General features: G+C 38.6%; 1 protein-coding gene across 4 annotated transcripts; it reads left to right on the top strand.

The window, feature by feature from the left end:
* Positions 1–1,363: 1,363 nt before the first annotated feature.
* Positions 1,364–20,062, top strand: LOC148861131 (protein serine/threonine kinase). Of its 4 annotated transcripts, none has more exons than XM_088982209.1 (17): positions 1,365–1,581; positions 1,866–1,951; positions 2,819–3,981; positions 4,114–4,951; positions 5,070–5,397; positions 5,487–5,702; positions 5,896–5,968; positions 6,058–6,263; positions 6,344–6,406; positions 7,067–7,275; positions 7,411–7,522; positions 7,623–8,144; positions 16,288–16,598; positions 16,695–16,935; positions 17,010–17,083; positions 19,193–19,328; positions 19,657–20,062. In XM_088982209.1, the coding sequence occupies exons 1-17, from the start codon at positions 1,456–1,458 to the stop codon at positions 19,804–19,806; spliced, it is 4,854 nt and encodes a 1,617-aa protein (XP_088838335.1). In that variant the 5' UTR covers positions 1,365–1,455; the 3' UTR covers positions 19,807–20,062. The 4 variants fall into 4 exon arrangements, with proteins under 4 accessions (XP_088838336.1, XP_088838335.1, XP_088838334.1 ...); XM_088982208.1 differs by having other exon boundaries at positions 2,819–4,951; positions 5,487–5,559; positions 5,635–5,702; XM_088982210.1 differs by having other exon boundaries at positions 1,364–1,581; positions 2,819–4,951; positions 16,869–16,935.
* Positions 20,063–20,308: the final 246 nt, after the last annotated feature.

Below are 20,308 nucleotides of genomic sequence, written 5' to 3'. Positions count from 1 at the left end.
GCTTGACACTTCATAGGCAGCTCAACACTATAGTCAGCTCACCACCTAACCTACCCAGCTCGACTTAGCTCGGCAGCTAAAGTTGGCTTGAGTCATCGGCCACTTGGAAGAAGACCAAACGAGGAGGTACTTAGCCAAAAAATCGATACTTAACCAAAAATTGATTCCTCATATATAAAACAAAAATACAATAATAAGTCATCTCTCCCTCTTTCACTCTATTGCCCAATGGGCATGATTATTTATTTATTATTTTATTTTATTAAACTAAATCTATTATTATTCATAAATTTTTATTTATTTTAAATAGATTTTTCCAATAACCTTTAATTAAAAAGTTTACCTTTCGCAAATTTTTTTCCTATATAATAATTTATATTTTCCCATTTTTTTTTACCGTCCCTCCGCAACATGATGTACAAGAGTTTGCCCCAGTTTGACGATTCTTGGCTGTTTCAAGTATTGCAAAGGACTTGTATAAAAGAGTGACGCCGGTTTTGGTGACTCCCCTCAATGAATCGTCGTCTCTCTACAATTTTAGCGCCACAGTATCAGTATGCAGCCTTCTAGAAAATTAAACCAGGTGTGGCCTCCATCAACCGATGCTTGATGTTCATGTTCTGACACCCAAATAGGTTGAATAGTAATAAATACTGCAAGAATTTAAAGAACTAGCTTGGGCTATTAACATCCGACCAAACTCTGTTGAGCAGTCGGTCACTCGACGACGGCAATGCTGGTGAGGAAAAGGAACAACGCCGAGCATCCTTCAGCCTGGTCCTTCAAGTTTGCAGCGGCAATGGTGCACATGGGTTATATGGAAGTTCTTACTGCCGAGTCGAGATCAGAAAGAGCTGCAGATCTAGTTGTCAATTGAACTTAATTTACAGCTAGCTAGAGGATCAAAGATGAGATACAAGAAGCTTTTTGTATGTTTTATTCCGTTTCTGTTTTAAGTCAAGTGTTTCGGTTTTTCTACTTCATAAATCATAACGAAGATGGTTTCTTGAAGTCGTAATTTCGATTGGTTGCTCTGCTTAATTCTACAAGAGAGAGAGCTTTGCTGTATATATATGGCTAACGGTCTTACCTAACAGAGGGGTAAGTGTACAAGAAAGAATCCAAGTGTGGTTGACCCTGTCACAGGGAAAGGCACTAATCGGAAGTGTGTGCGCTTTTAGCACGTCAGATTGGAATCTCTTCCACAGCTATAAACTGCCTTACAAACGGCGATTGGCTATGATATGAACAAAATGCACCAGTACAATGCAATATCGACCGTTCAGCAAATCCTTGTCTGCACTGGTTAGGGTCTAGTTGACTTGTACACATTATAAAATTCCGACTAGACTCCTTTTCTCTCTCTCTCTCTCTCTCTCTCTCTGCTCAACATCCATTGTGTGTGCATAGTCAAGGCCAAAATGGAGGGAAATTGAACGGCTGAAGCTTCAAAATATGGGAAACCAGAAGTGCTTCGAGTGTCTGCAACGTCGAATCCAGTCTGACTTCTCAGACAAATTGGTCTTTTGCTATGGGATTTCCGATTCAGCTCTCCCCTTCGGCTCTAGGGCCGTTGTTCAAGTACAAAATTTGCAGTCTCTTTTTCGATTTTCTTCCTTTATTATTATTATTATTTTATTTCAGGACTTCGTTCCCTTTCTTTTCCCCTTCTTTCAATTCGCTTTGGATCCAATCAAAGTATCGAACACGCCGCTCCCTTGGCTTTAAATTTCTTTATCAGCACCAGAATTCTGTGATTTTGCCCCAAATTATGTTTTGTAAAATTGAACGATTCCTGATTAATATACTGGTTGGTTCTACTATTGTTTTACTCCGTGTTTAATGTCTTTTAAACTGTAATGCAGTGGACGAGTTCCGATGGAGAGCTTTCGACTCAGTTTTTACTGGTCTGTGTGCCGAGACAGGAGGACGAGTGCTTAGCAAAATATGTGTAAGGGCATCTTTTAGATTTCTTACCCTTTTTGCCTACAAATTTGAGATCTTAATGTGCTACACTGGAGAATCTATAATGTAATATTTCACATGTAGTAGCCTGAAGAATAAAAAAATCCTGGAAGTTGAAAATAGATCTAATCCACCTTACAAACTACAGAAATGTTTGGTAAGTGGTGATATTTTTGCGGTAAAATGTGGAAATGGTTCAGAATTGGGTATGATCTGCATGCCCTATTTGCAGTCGAATTGTTACACCAAGTTGTAATAAAGAAACCAATATAAGAGAATATGAAACCTAAATAATATTACAACTCCTACAATTGTCTACTGGAAAATATGGATGGTAGAGGAAGAACAAGAATAAAAATGCCAGCAGGGAGATAGGTAGAAAGGTTTTTGATACCATGTTGTGTTCCGGATGAAGAGGGACATTGATATTGGCTTGGCTGATTTTAATTTGGTGCTTTTGGTTATTCAAAACATGCCTGAGCCAGGCGAATCTAGACAAACACCTACTTTTAAAAAATTTTGATCATGTTCTGGACTCAATCCATCAAAGAATTACCATCGCTAGCCAATTTCCTACTCTGCAGATTTTGCTTTCTCTGAAAGAAAGAGAAAAAAGAGAAAAAGAAGCCCCAAACCCTTATGTAGGAGATGTAATCTAATTTAGAGTAAAAAACTCAACATGTTGCTCAAATTTTGAAAAAGAAAAATAAATTTAACAGAAGGGATGAATTTAGTCCGTATAACCACCTTCTTTTTATCTGAAAATGTGATGAACCTGCTTTTTACATTTGTAGACAACTATATTTAACAACTCTAGTTGTGGAATAACTTCACATTATTTTCCTGTTTGCAGGGATGGGTATTATCTGGAAAATGTTGACACTTACAATAATGGGAACAATGACATGAAGTCATCTGAAATGGATCAAGATAAGGAGGTTATAGACTCCCTGAGGAATATATCCAAGTGTCCTCTGAATTGTGGCAGAACAGAACTAGATGGATTAGATTCAGAAGGCTCTAAGTTTTGCTACTCTGGCAGGTTTTCATGCTTAAGGACTATTACTGCATTAGCTTCAGTTGCGTATGTGGGTAGGGGTACTTACTCTATGATCGAAGACCTTGCTTGCGATTTCTTATCTGGTTCCATGGAAGATCATGTACTTTCCTCGCTTAACCTCCTTATCGAGGGAAAACCAACGGGACAGGATAGTGTAAATTTTCTTAGTTTAGTTGGGATGCCTTCATTTGATGAGAACAGCATTCCAGGTTGTGTGAGGCATCCAAACATAGCTCCTGTCCTGGGCTTGCTAACAACACTTGATTATATTAATTTATTTCTTCCAAAAAGTCTTTATACATTGGAAAATGTTTTGCACTATAGCCCCCATTTTTTAAAGACTGAGTGGCATATTAAGTTCTTAATCTATCAAATACTCTCAGCCTTATCTTACATTCACAGCCTAGGGGTTTCTCATGGTGATTTATGCCCTTCCAATGTAATGTTGACCAGTTCGTGTTGGTCTTGGTTGTGTATCTCTGATAAGCCTTGTTTGAAGGATAACCTAATCTCAAGAAATGAAACAAATCCACCTGTTATGTCTTCCCCAAGATTAGGTTGCTGCATTAAAGGTTGTCCTTGTGAAGGTCTTTATGCTGATTTGAAACTTTCTCCTTCTATAGATTGGTTCTCAGATTTCAAGCGGTGGTGGGAGGGTGAATTGAGTAACTATGATTACCTCCTTGTCTTAAATAGATTAGCCGGGAGAAGGTGGGGGGATCACACGTTCCACCCAGTAATGCCATGGGTAATAGATTTCAGTGTGAAACCTGATGAGAACTCTGAAGCTGGTTGGCGAGATCTAAGCAAGAGTAAGTGGAGGTTGGCAAAAGGTGATGAACAACTGGACTTCACATATTCTACATCAGAAATCCCTCATCATGTTTCAGATGAATGCCTTTCTGAGCTGGCTGTCTGCAGTTACAAAGCTAGAAGGTTACCCTTGAGCATATTACGTAAGGCTGTTCGCTCAGTTTATGAGCCTAATGAGTATCCTTCAAATATGCAAAGGCTTTATCAGTGGACCCCTGATGAGTGCATTCCAGAGTTTTATTCTGATCCTCGAATTTTCTCTTCTCTTCATTCAGGTATGAGTGATCTGGCAGTGCCTTCCTGGGTTAGTAGTCCTGAGGAGTTCATCAAATTGCATCGAGATGCATTAGAAAGCAATAGGGTCTCACAGCAAATCCATCATTGGATTGATATCACCTTTGGCTACAAGATGTCAGGTCAAGCAGCTATTGCTGCCAAGAATGTCATGCTGCCCTCATCTGACCCCACAAAACCAAGGTCAATGGGACGTCGTCAGCTATTTACTCTACCGCACCCCATCCGCCGGGGTGCCGTTGCCCCACATCCATGTGATATCTCTAAAGAACCAGTGGCATCCAAGCATCAAGCAGATGAATTCAGGCCCGAACAATCTCTCCTTTCCCAAACTGCTTGCTTACAAGACTTAGAAGCTGCAACTTCATTTTGTGAACAAGCTTGGCATTTGAGTCATCTCTATCATTGTCATCAAGGAGATCTTATTGAGAGTTTTGCAGAAGAGCGACCGAGTGAGACTTTTGAAACTGTGATATCTGAAACACCTAGAAGTGCCAATAGTTTTGTAGAATCACCTGATATTGACTTAAGTAGTCTTCTTGAATATTTTGAGGTGGATGATAATGGTTCCATGGGATTTCATGAGTTATTGCTTTGGAGACAGAAATCATCTGTTATGGGAACCAATTCTGAAATTGTTGCAGAGGATTTATTTTCTTTTGGGTGTATTCTAGCAGAACTTTATTTGAAGAGGCCACTTTTCAATCCAATCTCATTAGCTGCATACATGGAGAGTGGTGTTTTACCTGGATTGATGCAGGAACTTCCTCCTCAAGCTGCAGTACTTGTTGAAGCTTGTATTGAGAGGGACTGGAGGAGGTAAAAGCTTCCAGTCCTAATGCGTAACTGATATTTTGTTTCCTTGTCTTGTTAATTTTCTGAACTCCTTTATATGCCTAGTCTAATTTCTTTCTTTTATTTATTTTTTCTTTATTAGGAGGCCTTCAGCAAAAAGTCTTTTAGAATCACCATACTTCCCAGAAACAGTCAGGTCATCTTATGTGTTTCTTGCGCCACTTCATCTTTTAGCAAAAGATGGATCCCGTCTTCAATATGCTGCAAAGTTGACAAAACAAGGAGCTTTGAAAACCATGGGAAAATTTGCAGCTGAAATGTGTGCTCCCTATTGCTTATCACTTCTTGCAACCCCTTCATCAGATACTGAAGCTGATTGGGCTTTTTTGCTACTTAAAGAATTGTTGAAATGCTTGAAGCCTCAAGCAATAAAGACATTGGTCCTGCCTTCTATCCAGAAGATTCTGCAGGTTGGTTAGAAACCTAGTATGTATTTCTGTAAATTGCATTTTTTATGTTTGCATACTAACTTTTCTACTTATCTAAATGTTTATTTCAGGCTACAAATTATACACATTTGAAGGTTTCTCTCCTCCAAGACTCATTTGTGCAGGACATTTGGAAACATCTTGGTAAACAATCATATTTGGGGGCAATACATCCGTTAGTCATCTCAAATTTATATGCTTCACCTCTTAAAATTTCAGCTTCTTCTGCCTCTGTGCTGCTTATTGGTTCTAGTGAAGAGCTTGGCATACCTATTACAGTTCATCAGGTCAGTTTTGTTCTGTGGTTCCCCAAAGGTTGATTTGTAGGACTTAAAGGTTCTGGGGATGGTCCATTTAAAAGAAAGAATTTATAGGAGATTCTTATAATTGCAGTTTTGGTGCTTTTTTCCTTTTTTCTTTTTTTTTTTTCTCATATCAGATGAACATATTGTTGTTTAGTGACCTTTCATCACAATGCAGACAATCTTACCTCTACTTCAGTGTTTTGGCAAAGGACTTTGTGCTGGTGGAATTGATGTCCTGGTTAGAATTGGTATTTTCAGTTCATTGAGATGTAGGAATCATTCCCTGGCTTGAAATGGCATATTCAATATGTAACCTAGCTTTTCTTTGACATTCCAGGTGGACTTTTGGGAGAGAGCTTTATTGTCAAGCAGCTTCTACCATTGTTGAAGAATATTGTTCTTTCCTGTATTGATGTTTCACATGTAAATAAGCCAGAACCTATGCAGAGTTGGAATGCTTTAGCCCTTATTGATGGGCTTATGACATTGGATGGTCTTGTAGCAATCTTGCCAAAGGAGACAGTCGTCAAGGAGCTGATTCAAGTAAGGAATCAGTTTTCCTTTTCATGTACTGTACAAGTTATTGTACAGTAATTGATAATGCATATGCTGTAATTTTACAGGACCAAACTTGTCTTCATGTTAAGGTTCTTATGCAGACACATTTGGACCTTTCAGTGCTACAGGTTTTCACATTATCTCTCTTGTTGAGTTATTTCCTTCTTTTTGTGATTGTCCTTGTTCTAGTTTTACAGGTCTTGTATATATTTGAAAACTTAAGAAATTATCCCAATAGAAATTAACTGAAGAATACCACTGTAGTTTTAGTTTATCAACTGATTCCAGAAAAAACTGTCTTTTTTTTTACAAATTTTTCTATGGTAGTAAAAAAATTTATTAAATGTATAACTGTAATTTGTATGTAAGAATACATAAAGAAGAAGGTGCGTCACCTTCTTATCACCTAAACTCATCGAAAACAATAATCCAATCCATCAAAAAACTACTAACATCCAAACAAAGGCACACTAAAAGTCTTTCCGAGCTTTGAAGGATTCCCACTTGCATTCTTTCCATGTAGACCAATAACTTGCAAATGGGACCATTGACTATAAGATGGCACTTCCATTCCAGATAACTTTCTTAAAATATTTAAAATAAGGTAGCTTTAGCTGGAAACACTGAAAAATGTAATTATCTGACTTTTAACTCAGGACTTTATTATCCGCTCCTTTGTCTGTCTAGTCTAATTGCTTAAATGTAAAATACAGGTGATTCATTTTTTCCTCTCTTCACATGCCAACTAATTAGTTTTTCAATCATGAAATATTACCTCTTCTGGATAGGTTGCTGCTACTGCTCTTATCTCTGTTTGTCGACGTATTGGACCAGAATTCGCTGCTTTGCACATCCTGCCACAACTCAAAGAGCTATTTGATGAACTAGCCTTTTCTCAAGAAACAACCAGGGGATCCAGTTATTCTGGTAGAAGCTTAAAGATCTCCAAGTCAAAATTAAATGAAGATATTCAAATAGAAAGCCGCATGGACCTTGTGTATGTCTTACTTCCTCTCAATCTCATCTTCTTTCTGTTTTTTTTTTTTTTTTTTCATGGAACAAATTGATTTAATTGCAATTTACAATCATTTTTATCATATTGTTGTATGTGAATTCCCTAGGATTTATGCAGGTTGCTTCTATATCCTTCCTTTGCTTCTCTTCTTGGTATAGAGAAGCTTCGTCAGTGCTGTGCTACATGGTTACTTCTAGAGCAATTCCTCCAACGAGCCCATAACTGGAAGGTGTGCTTAATTCTTCCACACTGCCATGTATATGCTTGCATTCATTAGTGGATAAAGATGGATGACATGTTTTGCCCTTCATTTTTCTGTTGTGGTTCAGTGGGAATTCACAGGGGAAGCATCTAGAAGTGGTACAGAAAATATAAATCCTCAAAGGCCCTTATTCAGCAAGATCTCAGCATCTGAGTACAATCCAGCTAAACTGTTGCTCAATGGTGTTGGGTGGTCAATACCACAGTCACAAGGATCTAGGAGTTCAAAGAACTTTATGTCTAATAAACAGTTAGATGTTGCTCATCCAGTTTCAGATGCCATTCAAGTATCTAAATCAAATCCTGGACAATCTGAACCTTGGTTTTGGTTCCCTAGTCCTGCTACTAGTTGGGATGGCCCTGATTTTCTTGGTCGCATTGGGGGAATAAAAGATGAACTTCCATGGAAGATCAGAGCATCTATTATTTACTCCATCCGTTCACATCCTGGAGCACTGAGATCATTAGTTGTCTGTGATGATGAGCGTACAGTTTTCACTGGAGGTGCTGGTCCAGGATTCAAAGGAACCGTTCAGAAGTGGGAATTGTCAAGAATGGAATGTGTTTCTGGTTACTATGGCCATGATGAGGTTTGTTTCCTGCACTTGAATTTTGGATAGATTTGAGAAATTTATGCTATCTGGTTCATAAAAGTTTGTTCATTTTTTGATGCAGGAAAGCTTGTTTTTCTCTTTCCTCATTCTTTCTCAAAAAATTTTATGATGACTAAAAATTGGCATTCAAATTATAGGAAATTATAGCTTATTTCCCTCTAGAACTAAAAATTTGCATTCATGACACCGTTCACAATGAAAGATGTCTTCCTTTCAGAGACCAAATAACCTTGGTTGAATAATCAATTGGCATTCAAATGGAGATTCTGGACCAACTGTAAATCAACAAAAAAAAACTACCATGCTTTACTAATTGAGTGAAGGCTCAGTTAAATCTTATCGCTTTATAATTTCCAATTATTTTGTTAATAGGCTAATCCATGCAAATAGGAAAATAGTTCCTAATGTCAGTATCCAATGTTCTGGTTGTACCTAAAAGTGTCATTTTCAGTTTATTTGAAGGGCGGGGGGTTAGAAAGAAAGAGAAAGTACTAGCAAAGCCTTGGGGTGTTCAAAATCTGAATCCTGTCCAAGTATGATCTAAATTTGATGGATAAGATTCAATTTGAATGTTAATGGATCAATCGGGATCTAGGTATATCTGATTTCATATTATCTGATAGACCCTTTATCAGGGTGGGGCTTTATGGAGTCTCGCTCTGACAGTCTGACCAAGGTTCAATAAGTGAGGGCAAATTGTGGTCATATAGGAAATAGTAAACATGTTGTGAATGTTGTAATTTCATGTCAAATATTGTAGAAAAAAGGAAGCAAGGATCAAAATTTTGCAACGTATTGGCCGAAATGTATTGTATTGATAGGTCACTGATATGCGAAATATGGTGTTTTGGAGCTTTGACCAATTTCACTGGGTAGGCAGGCCTAAGACTGATAAACCCCTTCTGGCATATCAGGGTGTATCAATACTTTGAACCATGCGTGGAAGCATCATGATGTAACCATAGATTTCTACTTGATAGGGTTGGTGGTATCATCTAATATGAGTAGCATAACAAAGGTGTAGAGAATATGGGCCGAGTGGCCCATAGGATGTTTATCCTTTTTTATCTTTTATGTTCTTTGCTGTAATGTGTTTTAATTTGGGCTTCATTCTTTCTTATGTAATGTCTTTTTAATTTTCTGCCCAACTAGGGGCTTCTCTATAAATTATTAAAGTTTAACTTAATGAAATAGAATTAAGGGAGTAAGAGAAAAGATTATGTTCGAAAATATCTCTCTGAACCCAAGTTGCCGCCGCCTTAAACTCTGGGCCATTCTTCTCTCCTCTTTAACTCTGATTTCTTCTACTTTCTTTTGGATTTTTGCAACTTTCTAAATAGTCATTTCTTTTCAAAAGGCTGTTTTTCTTCTTGGTATCAGAGTAGGCTCATTTTTCCCTTTTTTTTCACATTTTTTTCCCATACATAGTGTATATGGAGAATTGAATTGTATGAATAGTTAAAGAAACCAATTTCAGCCCAGTTGTTAGTGGTTTTTGGAGAGAAGGGGATTGGTCGTCCTCTTGATAGATTCAAGTGTGTTTGCCCGAAACCCTAATTTTTTGGAGAAATCTGTTTGTGGGCCCCATAGGGAGTTTGACCTGGGTGCTCAGTGACTGAAGGCCTTCTCATTCTTCTTCTTGAAGATCGAATCAAGTGGATTGGTGTTCTGTGAAGTCTATAAGGAGTGGCTGAGTTTTCTCTGTTTCTCCCAACTTCCGAGTGTGACGCAAGTTACTGGTACGGTTGGATAGAGGTTGGCTCACAACACAGTTTTTGTTTTGTCTTCATTTGTTGTTATTCGAAGTTGCTTGAAGTCATTTTTGAAGTATTTAAGGAGATGAACTTCTCAGACTTTGAAAACAAGCATGTTCCTGAATCTGGACAGGTTCCGGGAGCCTCTGTAGACTCTCTATTGGCTGTGGCCACAATCAAGCTGGATGGAACTAATTATCTGGCTTGGTCACAATCAGTAAAGATTCATATTTGTAGTAGAGGCAAATGGGGTTTTATCTTCGAGAGCAAAAAGGCTCCTTCGGAAGATGATCCATCATATGAAAAGTGGATGCAAGAAAATTATACTATTATTGGATGGCTTGTGAACTCAATGCAACCACAAATTAGTCAGCACTATTTGTGGATGAATTCAACAAAGGAAATTTGGGATAGTGTTGCTAAAACCTATTCCCAAAAATTAAATATGGCCATGGTTTACACGTTGAGAAGTGATGTGAAGAATTTGAGACAGGGGGAGAAACCATTAGTTGTATACTTCTCAATGTTGAAGTCTTTATGTCAAGAAATATATTTGATAGAAGCTGTAGCTTGGGACATTACTAATGATGCTGAGACCTACAGAAAACTGGTTGAGAGAAACAGGGTGTTTGAGTTCTTGACAAGGTTAAATCCAGAGTACGACATTACAAAGCAAAATATTTTATCCAAGGATAGTATTTCACTGTCTCAAGCATGCCTTGGTAAGTAGTGAAGAAAGCAGAAGACTTGTCCAGGTCCAAGGGGCTGGTCTAAATGATCACTTTGCTAATATGGGAGTGAAACCCAAGGGGGTTGCAGGGACTCCAAGTAGCTCAGGGAAGAAAGAGATTATCTGTGAGTACTGTGAAAAGCCAAAACACACTAAAGACAAGTGCTGGAAATTGCACCTTGAGCTTCTACCACTTCGACTTCAGAAGAAGTCTTGTCCAGGTAGTTCAGGGAAGAAAGAGATTATCTGTGAGTATTGTGAAAAGCCAAAACACACTAAAGACGAGTGCTGGAAATTGCATCCTGAGCTCCTACCACTTCGATTTCAGAAGAAGTCTTGTCCAGGTAGCTCAGGGAAGAAAGAGATCATCTGTGAGTATTGTGAAAAGCCAAAACACACTAAAGACGTGTTGGAAATTGCATCCTGAGCTCCTACCACTTCGATTTCAGAAGAAGTCTGATAATATAAAGGCAGAGAGTGCTAATGTTGCTACTGGTCCAGATAGTGACAGATACCAAACTGAAGAGATGACGGCTAGTGAGCAGTTAGCAGCTATGAAGGCAAAATATGAGAAATTTGGGAGGATGATCAGTCACCTAGAGGGTGTGACTTCTTCTTCCAACCCTCCAGGAAATTCAACATCTTCTGCATTTTCTCATTCAGGTATACGGGCTTCTGCCAAACATGCAACCATTTCAGGTAATCGTAGGATCCCTTGGAGTATTGATTCTGGTGCTTCTAATCATATGACCAACCTTTCTACTTTGTTTGTTTCATATGATTTTCTTCCTGGATGTGACAAAATCACCCTAGTCGATGGCTCTCTTGCCCCTATCTCCGGCAAGGGAACCATCAAGGCTACAGACTCCTTGGTTCTTCCTTCTGCTCTTCATGTACCCATACTAAATACAAACTTGTTATCTGTAAGTAGCCTAACTAAGTCATTAAACTGTTGTGTAACTTTCTTCCCTTCCTTTTGCGTTTTTCAAGATCAGGAGTCTCAAAAGGTGATTGGGAGTGGTGTTCTGTCATTTTGGGTCATTAAACTGCATACTCCTGGACAATGCCATGAACAACCTAGAAAAGTTGCTTTTGGGTCTACATCTACAGAGTCCATCAGTTGAGTCATGTTATGTCATTTTCGTTTTGGTCATCTTTCTTTTTCAACATTAAGTCATTTATTCCCATAACTGTTTAAGGGAATTAGTTTGTCCAATCTTCATTGTGAGTCTTGTGAACTGTCAAAACATTGTAGAAATAGTTATCCTCTGAGTAATAAAAGATCTTCTTCTCATTTTAATATCGTGCACTTTGATGTGTGGGGGTCTTACCACTTACCTTCTATGGGTGGCTACAAATATTTTATCTTGTTCATTGATGACTTTTCTCGGTTCATTTGGATATTTTTGATGAAGTCCCGTTATGAAGTTCCCAGACTTGTGAGGCAATTCCATGAATTTTTCCTAACCCAGTTTGATATCAGAATTAAAATTTTCAGATCCGACAATGCAAAAGAATATTTTGAGAAAAACCTGACCTGCCATCTCACTGATTTAGGGGTTATTCATCAAAGCTCCTATGTTAGGACCCCAGAACAGAATGGAGTTGCTGAAAGAAAAAATAGACATATTGTTGAAGTTGCAAGAAGTATTCTATTTGCCTCACATGTCCCTACAAAATTTTGGGGTGATGTTGTTCTCATTGCTACTTACCTTATAAACCGTATGCTATCCAAGGTTTTAGGGTTTAAGTCTCCCTTCAGCCTTCTTCATCCGAACAAGGATTTTTTTCTTATTCCTCTTCGTGTCTTTAGCTGCACTTGTTATGTACATATCCCAAGTGTCCAGAGACATAAATTTGAACTAAAAGCCCATAAGTGTATTTTCCTTGGTTATTCCCCCACATAGAAGGGTTATTGTTGTTTTGATCCGAAGACTGGCACATGGTATGTCTCAATGGATATCACCTTTGATGAGCTTTCTTCTTTTTATGGTTCTTCTCTGGAGAGACATTGTCCAAAGGGGGAGGACTTGTCATAGGTGTTTGCTCTTCCTCTTCCTGTCCCAGTTGAGTCTTTTGCTAAGTCTCTTCCTCATTCAAACGAGTCAAGGGAGGATTAGTCACTTCACTCTCATTCTAGTGTTCTTATTCCTCCTCTTTTACTTTCTCACCCTCTTTTTAATCCCAGGTTGTACCAAAGGCAGAAAACCAGAAATGAACAGATTGTTTCCCCTACAACACATTAGCCTCATGCACTTCCAGTTATAGATGAGACAATAGGTACTGTTACAGCCCATTTGGAACCATCATTCCCAGACCTTGATATCCCCATTACTATTAGGAAAGGAAAAAAGAAGTGTATTGCACATTGCATTTTCAAACACCTTTCTTATAGTTTGCTCTCTCCTTCATATTTTGCCTACCTTTCTTCTATTGCTTCTAACCTAATTCCCAGGTCTGTGTTAAAAACTCTTAATATTCTAGAATAGAGGGATGCTATGAGAACAGAAATTGATGCCCTGCACAAGAATGACACTTGGGAAGTGGTTGATTTGCCTGAAGGGAAGGATCCAGTGGGCTGTAAGTGGGTTTTTATTATCAAATATCATGCTGATAGCACCATTGAAAGGTACAAGGCTAGGCTGGTTGCAAAAGGCTATACGCAGACATATGGGATTGATTATCTGGAGACCTTTGCCTCTATTGCCAAGATGACTTTTGTGAGAGTTCTGCTATCTTTGGTTGCACACGCAGACTGGCCACTTTATCAACTGGATGTAAAGAATGCATTTCTGAATGTAAAATTACATGAGGAGGTCTATATGTCTCTTCCTCTAGGGATGTATGAAACAAATATGAAAGAAAAGGTCTGTAGGCTGAAGAAATCTCTTTATGGACTCAAACAGTCCCTTAGAGAATTGTTTGAAAGGTTTAGGGCTGCCCTTGTTAGCTTTGGCTATGTACAGACACTGTCTGATCGTACCCTCTTTGTGAAGAGGAGAGGATCCTTGGCCGTTTACCTGATTATGTATGTTGATGATATTGTTGTGATTGGTAATGATGTCTCATGGATTAATGATCTCAAATCTTTCCTTCATACAGAGTTTGAGATTAAAGATCTAGGGGAATTGAGATACTTTCTTGGCATAGAAGTTGTTAGATCCAAGGATGGGATCCTTATCTCTTAGAGAAAGTATGTTCTTAATTTGCACTCTGAAACAGGGAAGATGGGTGCAAGACTAGTTGCTATTCCTATCGATGAGCCATAAACTCTCTGCTTAAGATGGAATATTGTTAGAAGATAAGGGAGTCTTCTAGAGACTACTTGGAAAACTTTTTTATCTATGCATGATTTGGCCAGACATTGCATATGCTGTCAGTTGCATCAGTCAGTTCATGCATGCTCCCAGGGATACTCACATGGCAGTAGCAGAGCGAATTCTGTGTTATTTGAAGGGCTCCCTTGGAAAGGGAATTCTATTTGCTAAGCATGGCCATATGAAACTTGAAGCCTACACAGATGTTGACTGGGCTGGAAACATTGATGATAAAAGATCTACCTCTGGGTATTGTAACTTGGTGGCAGGTAATATTGTTTCTTGGAGAAGCAAGAAACAATTAGTTATTGCTCTATCTTCAGCCGAAGCAGAATACAGAACCATGACTCATGGAGTTTTTGAACTATTGTGGCTTAGATTCTTGATGGAGGAACTGGGTATTGAGCATGATAAGCCAATGATGTTATATTGTGATAATCAAGCCACCATCAACATTGCTCACAACCTAGTGCAACATGGCATAACTAAGCATATTGAAGTTGACAGGCACTTCATTTAGGAAAGAGTGGCTTCTGGAGAAGTGTGTCTACCTTTCATCACCTCTGAAAGACAATTAGCTGATTTCCTCACAAAGGGCATTCCCAAGGTTAAACTTCAGCATGATACTGACAAGCTTGGCATGATTGACATTTATGCTCAGCTTGAGGGGGAGTGTAGAGAAGATGGGCCGAATGGCCCATAGGCTATTTATCATTTTTTATCTTTTATGTTCTTTGTTGTAATGGACCTTAATATGAGCTTTATTCTTTCTTATGCTATTTCTTTTTAATTTTCTGCCCAACTAGGGGCTTCTCTGTAAATTACAGTTTAACTTAATGAAATAGAATTAAGGGAGTAAGAGAAGAGATTATGTTCGAAAATCTCTCTCTCTGAACCCAAGTTGCCGCCACCTTCTTCTTCTCTCTTATTGAACTCTGATTTCTCCTACTTTCTTTTGAATTTTTGCAACTTTCTAGACAGTCATTTCTTCTCAAAAGGGTGTTTTTCTTCTAAAGGTTCTTTTTCTCATTCAAGTCATATTACAGAGATGAATTCCAATGAAGCAGAGATTATGACCTCTCATATTTTCTGAGGATAATTCCATTCATTACCATCTTGTCTTTGAAAATCGATCTGTTTGATGTCATTAAGTAGGCTTCTAGTGAGTATTCCTACCTGTTAGCGAAGTAATGGTTGGGTATTGTTTTCTTTCAAACTCTAAGAGTTATGATATTATTTTTAAGATCTTTAGCAAAATGCTGCATACATGGACCTTTCCTGTTCAAAGGATATGTACACTACTTAGAACCTGAAAGCTGGAATGTAGAGTGGAACAATATCAAACAGCATTGACTCCAAGGGGTTACCCAGAAATGTTGGATCCTGTTCTGAAGTGATAAGCCAAGATCTAAAATGAATGGTGAATAGAGAATCAGGAAGAAAAGTAAATAAATGAATAAATAAAACAGAGCAACTCAAGAGCACACATATATTGGTCCTCTGTCTAGACTTCTAGACTATATCCCTAAAATAAGCAGACCTTGGAGTCCATTCAACAAGTTATTTGTTAGCGGATGACTTTTTGGGGGTTATTTTGGCCTTTACATTATGATTTAATGTTATGTAATTAGACCTTTATGTCCTGTCTTTGGTAAGTGCCCCATACTTAACCAGGGGCATGCTGGTCATTGTAATCTCTTTTGAGTAATCTATAAAATATCATCTGACTTGGACAGGAGAAATCAATCAGTCCAAATCAGCCTTTGGTTCTTCCTCATCTTTCTCTCCTTTCTCTTCTTATCTTTTCTTATCGCTCTTATTTCTCCTCTGTTTTCCTGCTGGTTTCTCTATTGTCTGGGCATGATAGCATTATTTAATCTGAAACAAGGTTTTTCCTCAATAAAATGTCTCAGACACTATGGACCTTCTGCCCTATTGCAGAGTCAGCCAGGAGTATGGAGTCTCCTTCCAACCTTAACTCTAAACCAAGTAATTGCATATATAGCCTGAAGGTTGGTTACTTAGAGAACACCCATCAAAGTTAAGCTCTGATGGGCTCAAAGTGGACTTCCACTCTGACAATCAAGTGCAAAGAAATATTTGCTAACTTCATTGTCAGACATTTTTTATTTGCATCATTATGTCTTGTTTGGACCATTTCTCAATTTCTGTGTGCTCAGAGGCCATGTTATGCTTGGGTCGTAAAGCATTAAACTATATGTTTATGCATGGAGTTTTGCTTTTGTCTTTCTGGTTTTGTGTTTGATAAGTTGCCTGTAATTATGCTATTCATTTGTTGTTGGTGGTGTGACTTTCAGGTGGTGAACGACATTTGCATCTTGTCTTCTACTGGAAGGGTGGCTTCTTGCGATGGAACAATACATATATGGAATAGCAAAACTGGAAAGCTGATATCAGCATATGCTGAACCATCAGAAAATTCCTCACATCTTATGAGTTCTGGATTCTCTGTATCAAGGATGAACTCAGACCAGGCTAACATACTTAATTCCAATGTGTTATCTGGTGGAATATTGACAAGTGCATTTGGTGGGTGCTTGTACACCTGTATGCATTACTTGGATTCTTTTGATAAACTTGTAGCTGGCATGGGAAATGGTTCTTTGAGGTAACTGGTTTTTCTTGGAGCAAGTGTTGCATTTATAATTGAAGTCAAAGATATTCACTGTAGCACAAATCTTCAAGCTGTAATTTCTTTGTGTAGATTCATTGATGTTGCTCAAGATCAGCAACTTCACTTGTGGAAAAGTGAATTATTGGAATCCTCTTTCTCTTCTCTTATCTCTGCTTTGTGCTCATGTGGTTCTGACAACATGCAATCAAACACAACAACTTCTTCATCCTGGATTGCAGCTGGATTAAATTCTGGTCATTGCAGGCTGCTTGATGCAAGGAGTGGAAGTGTTATTGCTTTTTGGAGGGCTCATGATGCGTATATCACAAAGGTAAGTATAATTTGTTAAAGAAAATCCATATTCTAAGTTGTAAGAAAGTTTCATCACCCCTTTCATATGTGCAGTTGGCTGCACCAGAGGATCATTTGCTTATTTCCAGCTCTCTTGATAAGACTTTGCGAGTTTGGGACCTCAGAAGGTAATCTGAGTTCATAGATGCTTTTTACTGTTTTATTTTTGTGGCATGCTTAAATATTCAATTATGGAATTCAAAACCATCGAGTCAAACCAACATATTGGATTCTTGTCCAGGTAATGTGATAACTGCATTTCCAATCTTAGTGATTAATCTAAAAGATATAGGACAATATTAGGTTGTAGTATCTACTTGATTGATGCTTGATGTCTTGAAGAACAAGCTTCTTGAACATGAAGAACAGAATAGTGTTTCGCCAACTTTTAGGGGGTTTGTGGTAATAGGCGCCTGGAGTCGGAATTGGAATGGTCCATTCCGTTTCCAACCATTTGGTTGATCGGAAATCCCCCATATGGGGGAATGGCCATCTCCCCCCCACCCCCCTCCACAGGAATGCGATTCCCATTCCCCCTCTATTTTTTTTTGACAAAAAAGCCCCCATTTCCTGTTTGACCAAAGGCCTGAAGGTTTCACAGGCCTTCCTCTATCCGATGCTGGCTGGCACCAACCACCATCTCGGTGGGGTAAGACCAGTTGCCGGCTGGATTCCTTCCCCTGTATCTCCTCTCTTCTTCCTTTTCTTCCTCTTCTTTTTCCCCTCTTCTCTTCTTCCACCCCCTCTTCTTTCTCTCCCTCTTCCTTCTCCCCTTTGTCGCCGCCATCACTGCAAATACCGCCAACGGTATTAGCAGTGGCAGCTTCTTCCTCCCCTCTCCTTTCTTCTTTTTTTTCCCTCGTCTTCCGTCCCCTCTTCTTTCTTTCCCTCTTCCTCCTCCCCTCTATTGCTGCCAGCGGTATTAGTAGCAGCAGCTTCTTCCTCCCCTCTCTTCTTTCTTCTTCTTTTGAATGATCCCGGTTCCGGCTTCTAGTTGAACCTAATAATAACAATCGGAATCCGATTTCGATTCCGATTCCCGACTGAACCAAACAGGCATCAGGAATAGGTGATTCCGATTCCAGTCCTGGATGCGAACCAAACGGACCCTTAGTTTAGAATGTTCTTTGCACAAGAATGGTAGCACTTAGGTGGTGTTTGTAAGTCTTAAAGTGTGATGTCTCTGAAGTCTGATTAGATCTTATTGAATAAGAGCTAGTTTTTATGTCAAAGCAGTTTGCATTTGAAGCCTCATTAGACCATCATATTGAAGTTATTAATCAGAGTGGTTATTGTAATTTATGCTCTTTGAACATGGGTACGAGGGGCATTATCATCATCATGAAAGTTTTAAAAAGGTTAAAAGTAAGAAAAACACTCACATGGAACAGTGTTGTCAAGTTCAGACCAGACTGGATGGTTGTACCAGTGAGCTTCTGGGTCCTGGTTTTTTGATGATTCTTATGGGCTGAATGGTCTAACAGTCCAGTTAAATGGTGAAACTGTGATCCAGTGAGCTTACTGGCTTTCTTTTGGTCCAAGTCTGACAACTTTGATATGGCCAATTAATAAGTGATAAGTTGTGATTCAATTGCTTGCTAATCCGAACGAAGTGTCAGATATAAGTGGAGTTCAAATCAGCCCCCCACAAGATTGCCCCCACAACGTCCCACGACACATCCCCACCATGTATTGAGAACATCTCCCGGTGATAATACCAGAAATGATGATGTCATCATCGGGAGATGTTCTCAATACATGGCGGGAATGTTCTGTGGGACGTTGTGGGGGGCAATCTTGTGGGGGCTGATTTGATCTCATATAAGTGGACCACTTGGAAGTGTAACCAAACAGACTAAAAGGGGATAACCACTCATCGAAACACTATCTTAGAGTTATTATTTGTATACACTGAATTTTTTATTTATGTTTCACTTAGCCCGAGATACTAATTTCTTGTAACCAAAATCTTATAAACTTTGAACATTTCTGGAAGGCATCCTACACTTATGAGCCCTTGGTTTTTAGAAGACAGTTAATGACTCTTGTTACATATTAGCTTTTGTTTTAGTAATGTTATTTGAATATTCTTCATTGGATAATAAAATAATAGTTGCTAGTACTAGAGCTGAGAATGAGAAAAGTGAAACATTTCTCTTTTAATAATTCTAAACAAGTCATTATCCTTCCATCTGCTAATGGTTCTAAACATGCTATTTATGTTCACTGTATTGCAGGAACTGGTTGTCAAATTCAAATGTTTTCAGAGGCCATTCAGATGGTATATCTGACTTCTCCGTCTGGGGTCAAGATGTAATTTCAATTTCTAGAAACAAGATTGGCCTTTCCTCATTATCCAGATATGGAAAAGAAGTAAGTCAAGGCGAATTGCCTTTCTATGAATTATTCTTGCAAGCAATTCTTGCATCAAGGGGGAGGGAATTCTTCTGTGTGTATGTTGCATGTCTATGGGTCTGGATATTTGTAAGGCTCACAAGGGGAGTGCAGCTTCTGATGATTTATCCCACTGGAATGCTAATGTTCCTTCTGTTCCAATAATTTTGCAATTTTGCATTTCCTTACTGTGTGTGTTTGTGTATTTATGTGTGTATCATATCTGTTCATTCTCTCTTGGTTCCCTCTTGACTGTGTTATGCTTGTAGACATGTCAAATGTAATTGCATTTTCGTCATATTGGCAGGATGGACAGCAGCATATTTCACCCCAGAAACTGTACACGGCAGATCGTGGGATGAGAAGCTTGTCTTTCCTGTCTAGTATATCTATTCTTCCCTTCTCACGACTCTTTCTTGTTGGAACAGAAGATGGTTATCTGAAGATCTGTTGCTAGATTTGTCTTTGTTTTCCACACTCATCTAGTTTTGCTGTTATGCATTAAGGTCATGTATATCCTTAATCCTTCATTAATGGATATCTCCCAGTTCAAGCAGTACAGATTGTTGAAATTCTGTCTTTAACTTGGGGATGTCTGGAAAATGGCAAAAACAGCTTCTTTAAAGACCATCTGGCAAAATTTATTTATTTTTTCTTCAAAAATTAGTTGTAAAAAGAATTTTTATGTTATGTAAATGTATATTCGTTGTGAATTATGATGGCTCATCAAATTTTTAACTTTGGCTTCCCATGGTACAAAGTTGACCTTCCACATTTATCTAAGTCAACTTCTAAATTAAGAACTCGCTTGGCCAGTTGTGCTTTCACTGACCATTTTATCTGCTGCTCATATAGCGCTCCTCTCAGCCACGTCCCACTATGTATTAGGAACATCTCATGAAAAATAACATGCAAGTATGGGAGATGTTCCTGACGTGCAGTTGATACATGCTGTGAGG

Source organism: Nelumbo lutea, chromosome 4 (assembly GCF_056320005.1).
Source record: "Nelumbo lutea isolate HS-2025 chromosome 4, American lotus-T2T, whole genome shotgun sequence".
Lineage (NCBI taxonomy): Eukaryota > Viridiplantae > Streptophyta > Magnoliopsida > Proteales > Nelumbonaceae > Nelumbo > Nelumbo lutea.
This window is presented reverse-complemented; position numbering and strand designations above follow the sequence as displayed.

What these genes read in the sequence shown, in the direction of transcription:
- LOC148861131 (XM_088982207.1), top strand. Translation starts at nt 1,456, where the DNA reads ATGGGAAACCAGAAGTGCTTCGAGTGTCTGCAACGTCGAATCCAGTCT. An exon ending in TCGTCAAGGAGCTGATTCAA is followed by an intron (nt 6,264 to 6,343) that starts GTAAGGAATCAG and finishes GTAATTTTACAG; the next exon opens with GACCAAACTTGTCTTCATGT. An exon ending in TGGACCTTTCAGTGCTACAG is followed by an intron (nt 6,407 to 7,066) that starts GTTTTCACATTA and finishes TCTTCTGGATAG; the next exon opens with GTTGCTGCTACTGCTCTTAT.